This window comes from Periophthalmus magnuspinnatus, chromosome 3 (assembly GCF_009829125.3).
Source record: "Periophthalmus magnuspinnatus isolate fPerMag1 chromosome 3, fPerMag1.2.pri, whole genome shotgun sequence".
NCBI lineage: Eukaryota > Metazoa > Chordata > Actinopteri > Gobiiformes > Gobiidae > Periophthalmus > Periophthalmus magnuspinnatus.
In genome coordinates this window covers 14,207,263-14,217,894 of record NC_047128.1, presented here as the reverse complement: position 1 = coordinate 14,217,894, position 10,632 = coordinate 14,207,263, and the positions used below count along the sequence as shown (strand labels likewise).

Genomic DNA, 10,632 nt, shown 5'->3' with positions numbered 1-10,632 from the left:
TTTGTTTTTAGAAGTTAACGGAAGCAACAAAATTACTTGTACTACCAAATAGATCTAAACCAGGTCTAAACCAGGATTTAACTAGGGCTAAAACCATGACTAAACCAAGCCAAAACCAGGTGAAAACCAGGTCTAAACCAAAAATAAACTACAGTTAAACCAAGATCTATTACTACTCCAGGATAAACAAAACTCAACTAAATTTAGAGTTTAGTTTACTTTTAAATTAGAAAGTTATCCGGACTGTCAATAATACACTAGTCCTAAGGACTAAATATGGACTAAACCAGGTCTGAATCAGGACTAAATGTCTGGACTTAAAGCCCGGAATTTAAATAGAATCTAAATGAACAGAAATGAACACATCAACAAGACTTAACCTTGGACTTAATGTGGACTTAATGTGGACTTAACCAGGACTTAACCTGAGCCTGTTTTCATATGGACTTTGCCTCGGCCAATAAGAAAAGATTGACGAATAAAAAAGCGCTAAACACAAATTGCTGAAAAAACTAAATTTGACAATTTGACAAAAGCTTTGTTATTTTACAGATGGACAAATATTTGTACAGAAAAAGATTGTTTTCACCACAAAACTCCCGGAGAATATCGGCGTTTGGACAATTTTACATCGAATGCTGGAAATCTGTACATTTGATAAAACATTCATTATGATTTTGAAACTAAATTAAAACAGTGGCACATTGCGGTCAGCCAAACGACGAGCTAAAGATGGGTTTCTTTGTATTTGAGTTGTGAAGTAGTGATGTGAATGATTGATCGGAATAGATACTGCGGAACATTTCAGGTAAAGCAATCACATCTCCATTGAGGCAAGCAGGTGACAGATCCCACTCCAGAAAAGTTACGCAGTGCACCTTTATGCCTAATATTTTCAAGAACAAATCCAGAATCAAATCCAGACAAGACCAAGACAACCGGACAGGGTTTAAAAGTTATAAAAGTAAAGCCTTTGTTTTTATGAAATAGTTTAAGGTTAAGACACTCTTTAATCCCATCTGGGAAATGTGTCCTCTGCATTTGACCCATCCTTCAGTGTCTCTAGGTCCCCAGCACCCTGGGATCTATCTCCATGATCTTAGAGGCGAGGTCTGCAAACTCCACACAGAAAGAACCGGATGACCCAGGAGTCAAACCTGAAACATTCTTGCTGTGGGGCACCGGTGCTAGCCCCTCAGCCACTGTGGGAGAATCTAAGCCAGGATCCTGGTGAGGAGTCCCTAATTCTGGAGGATTGTTCTGCATGTGTAAGGTTGCCAAAGACATAAGGAGAACATGCAAACAGAAAAAAAACAAAAACAAAATGTGATCTGGGATTTGAACCTGGGACCCTCTGGTTGTGAGGCTTTGTCTAGCATGTGCCACTTTTAACTTCATAAATATTTACAATATAATTTAAAAATACCATAAACATTCAATAAAAAGACATTTTAAAGATTAAAATGGAACAAAGTCACAATTGGTTTAAAATTCTCAAAAGAATCCTACTTTTCACCAGCATTTTGAATTACATATGGCACCGACACAAACGCCGATATTCTCCAATGTCAACTCCCCAAATCATTTCACCCCAGAAAGTCTTTTTACAACAATAGTTTAGAGAAACATTTGCAAAGAAACTGAAAATTTGGCGGCACATTTCAAGTCCTTCAAACTCCCACGATTCACCGAAGCTTAGCTGGAGAGAGAGCAGGAAGTCTGTTTACAAAGTGCCGCCATTTTGAATTTTTCTTTATGAATTAAACAAGAAATATTTATAGAAAAGTGGTGCTGGTTTGGGAGTCTGAGGGGTTCACACTGCAAAAATGTCTGCACAAGTTTAAAATTATTAAACAAGATTTAGGTATTTCTGAAAAATTAAAGGATCTGTACCTGATTTGTTCCCATGTAGTTGAGCAAAATGTGTTTTGCCCCAGTACAGATATATTGTATAAGCAGCTCTTGAGGTCAAAATAAGTCCACTGTGTGCTGTCTGGATCGAATTAGAATGCGTTTTATTGTTCGATAATCAGGAGGTGTGTGTTGGCATGCTAGTTGTTGTTAGCATTGTCATGAGAAGAAAACTCGAGATAGTTCTGTTTTTCACGTTTTTACGACAGTACAAATCAGGTACAGAAACTTTAACCTAAACTACTCTATATCAATTTTAAACTTGAGTAGAGGTCAGTTTCTTGCAGTGCAGGAGGAGTACAGGGTGTGGTTTCGGTCAAGGGGGAGGGGTCTCATAAGGAGGTGGGCATGGCCTCTCCTGAAGTGGGCGGGGTCTCAGGATGACGGTGGGTTGGGCAGGTCAAACACGATGGGAGGGTTGGTGGGCTGGAAGCTGACGGTACAGGTAGAGGAATTTATGAATGTCGTGTATCCGTCTGTCATTAAGCCGTAACCTGGGAGAGAGAGAAAGCAAGAGCGAGAGAGAACGAGAGTAATAGCGAGAGGGAGCGAGAGAGAGGGAAAGAAAACACAACACGTGAACATTATATGGTCTGAAAAGTCATTTTTAAATATAAGTATGCAACTTTCTAGAGGTGGCACCTGCATGATTCCATGAAAACAAAGTTAAAAAACATACTTCAGAACATTCTCCATGGAAATAGATACTTTTTATGACATACTATGAAAGATTACAGCCAAAGGAACAACATTTCCATGGAAACAAGCAGGAAGGGGTCCTCCTCCAGATCAAGTAAGTGTCAGGTTTGTGGAGAGGCAAGGACACTAACAGTAGGGTGCATGCTTTTCAGTGCAATAAACAACCAAATAGAAAAATTATGCTTTTATTTGAGTCTTTTTTGTTTCTGGGTTAAACCTGCATTTGACCCGTCCTTCAGTGTCTCTAGGTTAAACCAGTCCTTAGCAGTGTGACCCATCTCCAGATCCTTACCCAGTCTTGGTCAGGACTACCTTAGCTGGAGGATTTGGGGAAACCGACCTAGACACAGGGAGAACATGCAAACTCCACACAGAAAGGTGTGGAACCTTCTTGCTGTGGGGCGAGAGTGCTTACCTTCGTGGATCCCTCCGAATGCGTGCAGTTTGGGTCGGACTCTCTTCTGCACTGTGTTCAACAGCTCCACACAGCCCACTCTCTGCAGCTCCTTTGGCACCCAGTCTCTGAAACCTACACAACACAGACTGTTAATGTTGGAAAATCCCTGATACTTACGTTTTTAAGCCTCCAGAGAATCAGTGCAGTGTTGACTTGTTGTTGCACATGAACATAGAACATTTACACAAATTGACCTACTTTATGCCATATTTTAGCGGCAAAACTTCTTAAATTCTCTATTGAAATGAATGGGATTCCCACTTAACTGGAACTGCCACCACAAAGAAAGTGCAGTTTATTGTATCATTCCTATTGTATTGTATAGTATTGTTTCTTACACTTTTGCATGCATTTCCTCCTTTTTCTCGAGTGTACTGTTGTTTGGATTGTTGTGTATTGTATTGTGCAGCTTCTTACTGAGTGGCAGTCTGTGTAGGCCTTTCATGATAACAAATTTTGAAGTGTGATATATTGCTGAAGTAAATGTAGACGATAAACAATAACATTCAAACCAAACCACAAGGCAAAATTATCCCAAAAACAGTTAATAGATTTTTCTAATTTAATGATGCAGAACTCTATAACGTCAATTAGACGCCTTAATAAAAGTGAACACTAACACAGCCAGGCTTGAGAGCACATAGGCTCTAAACCTCTTCCTCCTCTGGGTCCATAATGGCGCTTCTGCTCACGAATAGGTTTGCCAGCATTTGTTTGAATTATCCCCAAAAAAGTATTCTAAATGTACAATATTGTTAAAAAATATGAAATACAAGAAATAAATAGCAGAATGAAACACTTCAGCAGTTAGTTAGGAGCTATAATGAGTCATAGAAGTTCATAATTCAAATTTCTACAGCTCAAACCTGATCGTAGTACACAAAAATAATCAAAATTGTCTTACTAGTACAAAGAAAAAGTGCCCACAATAAATACTGACTCCCAGAAATGATTGTTCCATCAGTCATGCATTGATGCTCTTGCTTTGCTGTGCTGGGTTGGCGCGTTGGGTTGGCATGTTAGGTATGAGCTCTAATTCTGTTGTGTTGTACTGTTTTAGACAGTTGTGTATTGTTTTGTTATATTTCTTACCGAGCGGCGGTCCGTGCGTCATGAGGATGTCCACTCCGTCTGGGATCTGGTTCCACTTGTCGAGCAGAGACTGACCTCGAGGTAAGTTAAATGCCCAACCATTAAACCACGGAGTCCTGAAACACACAGAGAAACAGGAGATATGAGAGGAGACTTACAACGTGAACACAAAGAAACAGTAAGTACATAGTAGTGAAGATGTGTGGTAGGTGAAAGAGTTCTTGAGCAGCAAATGTAAACTATAGAGTGTATTGTTAATATCTCTTCCTCTTCTCTTCTTCTCTCCAAAGTCCTGGTAGTTCACAGATCACTGAGCTGTGTCCAGGAGCAGACACACAGTTAAAGTCTGATTAATGACATCTGTAACAGAGACTTAACCGGGACTAAAACAGGACTACAAGTGGGAATAAACCAGGACTAAAATTGGGCCTGAACCGGGACTAAATTAGGATGAAACTGGGATTAAACCAAGACTACAACTAGGACTAACCCAGGACATTACATTTTTGAGCAGGTAAGTCATTTCTGGTGCATTTTTTAATGTTTTTTCCTCATCTTATTCAATGTCCAGTCCCTCACTTGGCCATGTATAATTCCTTTATTAGTCTCTCCTTGTAGCAGTCCTCTGGTAGTTCAGTCCTGGCTCAATCCTGTTATAATCCTGGTTTAGTCCCGTTTTAGTCCTTGTTTAGTCCTGATTTAGTCCTGGTCTAGTCCATTATCCCCGCCCTCATTTGCTCCTGTATAATTCGGTTATGAGCCTCTCTCACGGTGCTCCTCTGGCGGCTTCGTTAGCAGACTAATTGAATATCGACGTTCTTTCGTTGAGGCTAAATGGTTTTGGTCAGAGGTTTTAACCCGCGCCATCTCCCCAGGGGTATGCTGGGTAATAAGGGGGTTGCCATGGAAACCGCTCCCAGACCCCCGACTCAGAACGTGCGCCAGAGAGGAAGTCAACAGGATTTTAATGATGTAATGTGGATTAAGAGGGATAGAGGTCTACATTCTGTCCTGGTTCTGTCCTGGTTCAGACCGGGTTCAGCCTTTCATGATTTGGTCCTTCTTAAGTCCTAGTTTAGTCTGTTTTAGTGCAGTTTAAGTCTTGCTTTAGTCCCGGTTTGGGTTTGGTCCAGGTTTGGTTCGGGTTTAGACATCGTTCAGTCCCGCTTTAGACCAGTTTTGGTCCTGTTTTGGTCCTGCTTTAGTCCTGCTTTAGTCCTGCTTTAGTCCTGCTTTAGTCCTGCTTTAGTCCTGCTTTAGTCCTGCTTTAGTCCTGCTTTAGTCCTGCTTTAGTCCTGCTTTAGTCCTGCTTTAGACCTGCTTTAGACCTGCTTTAGACCTGCTTTAGACCTGTTACAGTCCTGCTTTAGACCTGGTTCAGTCCTGCCTTAGACCTGGTTTAGTTCCTGTACAGTCCATTGTTTCAGCCTTTAGCTCCGTCTCTATATTAAAGCTGCACATCGCTGGTCTCTGGAGGTTTGTGATAAATGATAGTTCAGAGCAGGCCACCTTCAGAGGACCAGGCCAGGACTAAAGCAGAACTAAAGATTAATGTGTCTGTGGCTCGGGTCATGGTCTGGGATCTGAACCGGTTTAGAGGTGGGTCTAAGAGGTCTACAGAAGGTCTATAAAGTCCAGAGGGAGCTGATAAAGACAAACTGACTGAAAACGGGGGCAAAGGGAGAGAAGCAGGTGCAGAGGAGACGATGCAGTGAAGACAGGTGTACAACAGGTGTAGAGGAGGCACGTGTACAACAAGTGCAGAGGAAGCAAGTGTATGACAAGAGCAGGGGAGGCACGTGCAGAGGAGGCAGATGTACAACAGATGCAGAGGAGATTACAGGAAATGCAGGGTGAAAAAATCATTATGCAGTTGTATTATTTCATAAACATTAGCACATTGTAGCACAGGTGTTTGGCCTGTGTTGTGGCTTTAAAGGAAACACATGCAGTATTATTATGGCCTTTAAAATGCCTTAGAGAAACTGCTTTGCCAAAATATTGAAAATTCAAATAATGCATCTGAAGTTAGCACCAGGGTTGCAGGGATTTTCAGAAAGAGACAAGCAACCGAGTTTTTGAAAAAAGCCCAAAACAAGCAAAAAGAACATCACAAAAAGACCCAAACAGAAATAGAATCAACTTGTGCAACGGCTAACGAGCGCCAATGAAACAAGCATATTTAACATCAATAACAGCGACAAACCCCCCCCCAAAAAAGCCAAAGTTGCTATAAAAAAGTAGACTTGGCAACTATGGCTGGCACTCTATCTACTGGCAGTAGTGAGAATAAAACAGCTATTGACCAAACTGACACAGAGTATATTGTGTACTAGTACTTTTGAATTGCACCTGACACCTGTTAAAACCCTAGATTGACCCTGATAGAGAAAAGCAAATCCTCTCTGGTGTTTGCCTGTCAGGTTCAGACGGGTCAAGTTTAGGGTTGAAATCTGACCCTACACATATGTACAAGGGGCCAGGGAGTGCACAGGTATCACCTAGGAAACTGCATGGAAATCCTGAAAAGTTCGGAAAAAGTGTCAGATTTTGGGAATAGTCCTGGTGATTTTCCTCTGACAGAAAAGCTGCTCCTCCCTGGTCTTTGTCTGGCAGGTTCACACAGGTCAGGTTTAATGACAGTAACATGACCCCTGCTCCCCCCAAATGTTATACTGCTATGTAAGGACTGGAGTCTTTGGTCCTGGTTTGGTCCTGGTTTGGTCCTGGTTTGGTCCTAGTTTGGTCCTAGTTTGGTCCTAGTTTGGTCCTAGTTTGGTCCTAGTTTGGTCCTAGTTTGGTCCTAGTTTGGTCCTGGTTTGGACCTGGTTTGGACCTGGTTTAGACCTGGTTTAGACCTGGTTTTAGTTTTGGTTTGGAGATGGTTTAGTACTGCTATAGTTCTAGTATTAGACTAGTCTCAGTCCCGATTTGGTATGAATATTCAGTAATGTTTTAACTGTAGTTTAGTCTTGGTTTTACATCCTGTTTCAAATCCTCATTTTAGACCTGGTTTACTCTTTGTTTGGTCCTGGTTTTCTATCGTAGTCCTGGTTTGGTACTGATTTGTCCTATTTTAATCATAGTTAAAGTCTTTCTTTAGTCTTGGTTTAGCCCTGATTTTAGTCTTGGTTCAGGACAGTCCATGGTTGCCTTGGTTAAATCTTGATATACCCCTGGTTTTAGACCTGGTTTGGTCCTGGCTTAGACCCTTGTTTAGTACTGATTTATAGTCCTGTTTTAACTCTAGTGTAAGTCCTTCTTTAACCATTGTTTTAGTCCTATTTTAAGTCCTCATTTTTAGGGATGCACTGACACGATACTGAAATATTCGCTGGATTGGTTCCATGATATCGGTTAAGCCAATATCCTGGTTGGACATAAGACTTTACAGGCTGACTTGGGCCTAAAATGTCTCACAAGACAGTTACATAACACAGTTGGATCTTTTGTGTAATAGGCTAACTGACTTTAAAGGAAATAAGTCTCGACATTGGTATTGGTTAGTATTGGGTATCGGCTGATCTGTATTGATATCAGAACCGAAAAAGCTGGAATGGTGCATCCTTACTCATTTTGTCCTGTTTTAATCAAGTCTTTCTTTAGTCCTGATTTGAGCCTCAAGTCTAGACCTAGTTTTAGTCCTGATTCAGTCTCAATTTACCCCTAGGTTTAGATCTGGCTTGGTATTGGTAGTATCAATACCAATGCTAAACAGCACCTAGTATTTAGTTTGGTCCTGGTTCAGTCCTGGTTCAGTCCTGGTTCAGTCCTGGTTCAGTCCTGGTTCAGTCCTGGTTCAGTCCTGGTTCAGTCCTGGTTCAGTCCTGACTTGGACCTGGTTTCTAAGGTCTTTGTTTTCTCATTCTTCAAGTCTGCCCTTTGTGAGCAGGTTATCTCCAGCAGATAGTCTCCAGATGTTAATAGATGAACAGTTCATTTTTCAGTCTTTTCCCAAATGTCACCGCTCCTCTGCAGTCAACTGAATCCTACAATGCCCCGAAAAATCAAACTGCAAAGTCTGATTAAAGATATTCTGTAATATATTAGTATTTATATCAACTGAATATATTTAGCATACAACACTATTTCTTTGTTAAACCACTACCTACTACTAACTTAAAGTCTATGTACTTGATTTTTGCTGTCTTAAAAATAAGAAAAACTGAGCGAATTCATTTTAAATGGTATGCATTCTGAACATCGTAATTATTCACAGCAATGAGTTTATAAGCACTTTCCACAGCTGTCAGAGATGGGAAAAGAGTTAAAATTAGATGCAGAAAGTACACAGTAGACTTATTCTGAGAACTGCTTATACAATATACCTCAGGACTAATTTTGCTCAAATGCCTGGGGGAAAAAAAAATCAAGTACAAGGCCTTTAATAAGAAATATATCAATTTTAATAATCAAAACAGTGAATGCATTAAATGTAATCAATAAAGTTCCTTTCTTTAGACAAGCAACAAAACCCAGATATCAGGATTTTCCAGTTTTCCCCACAGTTGGATCAGAGGGTCTCATTTCAGTTGAACCCTTTAACCTGTGAGTGATTTAAACAAAGCCCAGAACTGTAAACCTGAGCTAAACAAAGCCCAAAGCCTGAGGAGGAGAATAAGCAGGTTTAACCTGAGACAATGGACAGACTGGGTTTCACGACACACTGTACAACTGAGCACTAAAACAAACATCAACCTGATCCAACTAGATCAATCTCATCATTTTGGTCAAATTGTCTTATTTCTCCTTTTAATGCAGCTCTGTGCTCAAACAGACATGTTTACCCACCTGCTACTCCTATTGGTCAGCCTCTATAAGGCCCTGAGTGAGTGACATCTGGATTTAACCAATCACAGAGATGTGTGAACTATCAGAGATTAATTGTAACAGAATCTAAATCGTGATCTGGCTCTGAGAAAATCATGATTTTTTTGCCATATCACCCACTTCCAACGTCAACAAACTAGGGTTGTCAAAAGTATCTAAAATCAGATACTAATCAATACTATACTAATACTAATCAATACTAATACTAATCAATACAAAAAACTAATATCAAAACTAGATACTCATTTGAGCAGGTATCGATACTAAAAAAAGTCACATTCACAGGACAGAAGTGAACAAGTATAAGACACAGACTAGTATACACATGGACCACGATGGAACCTACCTGGACGACTGAAGGATTACACAGACATAAGGCCACATGGGAATATAAAAGAAAGTACCGGTACAACCATTTAATGCTGAAATTCACATTCTATTGTCAAAAGAGTGTTTTTTTATTCATTATATCATTGTGGTATTGGAATCGGTATTGAGTTTGAAGTTTTAGTACTGTGACAACAGTACAACAGACACTTATATTTTTGTTTATACAACATTTCTAATACTAAACGTATTACAAAATGCTTTTGAAACAAAAACATGGTCAAGCTGACCCCATTTATGCATTAGGCCTTGGACACACTAACTACATCTCATATGATTGATTAATGACTAATCACCATATTTGGAAAATGCCCTATGTTTGCTTGTAGGGATGGGCTGATATGGATTTTCTGAGTGACACCGATATCCGATATATACGGCAAGGCTCACAACTTTACCTTCAGTTAAAGTAAGGATCACAAATGAACTTTAAAAATGTATTTTTCTGGAATATTAAATTATTAGTTACCATCTTTGTGTAATATGCACCCATATAACACTGTTCTGGTTCCATTTTGAGTCATTAATCAAAAATGAGAAAAAAAAAAAAGAAGGTATTTAACATTAGCAGCAAGCATCGATATTGGCTGACATGATATCGAATAATCATATCGGCCGATATGTCTGTCGCTGCCTGTGTGTCCAAGGTCTTATCTGAACTATTAGACAGTAATGGTAACTAGCAATTACAATCTAGTTTCTGTCCAAAGAAAACGCTATAGTTGTTCAAATTAGGCTAGATAAAAGAGCTTTTAGCCCGAAGATACTGAATTCTGTTAGCCTTAGAGAAGATATTTGAATAATGATCAGATCTTAAATATCCCAGTTCAGACTCAGACAGCCTCTCGCCCTAACCCTCTTTAGTCTGTCTCTGTCACTTCCTGCTTTTCTTTGGTCTAAACTTATCTCATTTAAACTCGTCTCATTGTCTTTGTTCTGTGTGACCTCTGATCCTTCTGTCTGCTCCCGATGACCTCTGACCTCTGCGTGTCAGAGCTGTGAGAAACTGCTGCTTCTCTGTGTGCTTCACAACCACAGGAAAAATAACCACCCAGAGGAACTCAGTATTACAGCATGGAGTCAATCTGAAATGTGGCCACCAGCTTTAACTAACACTTTAAACAGGTACAGTTAAAGGAGTGTGATATAGACAGAAATGTAGTTAAAGTTAAAACCATACTTAGAAACATTATTCATGGAGATATTCTTATTATATACATTGAGTTTTATGCCGACTGTAGACTATTGTAGCCGAA

The 10,632-nt window shown here is 39.9% G+C and overlaps 1 protein-coding gene across 1 annotated transcript in view; it reads right to left on the bottom strand.

Moving 5' to 3' along the window:
- Window positions 1–423: 423 nt before the first annotated feature.
- The window catches only part of mpped2a (metallophosphoesterase domain containing 2a), a 41,971-nt gene continuing 31,762 nt past the window's right edge, over window positions 424–10,632 (bottom strand). Inside the window, exons 5-7 of the mRNA XM_033991695.2 lie at window positions 4,160–4,275; window positions 3,026–3,139; window positions 424–2,405 (exon numbers count right to left, since the gene is read on the bottom strand). Of these exons, the coding sequence (XP_033847586.1) occupies window positions 2,287–2,405; window positions 3,026–3,139; window positions 4,160–4,275 (349 nt within the window). The 3' untranslated portion in view covers window positions 424–2,286. The remainder of the gene's footprint in view (window positions 2,406–3,025; window positions 3,140–4,159; window positions 4,276–10,632) is intronic.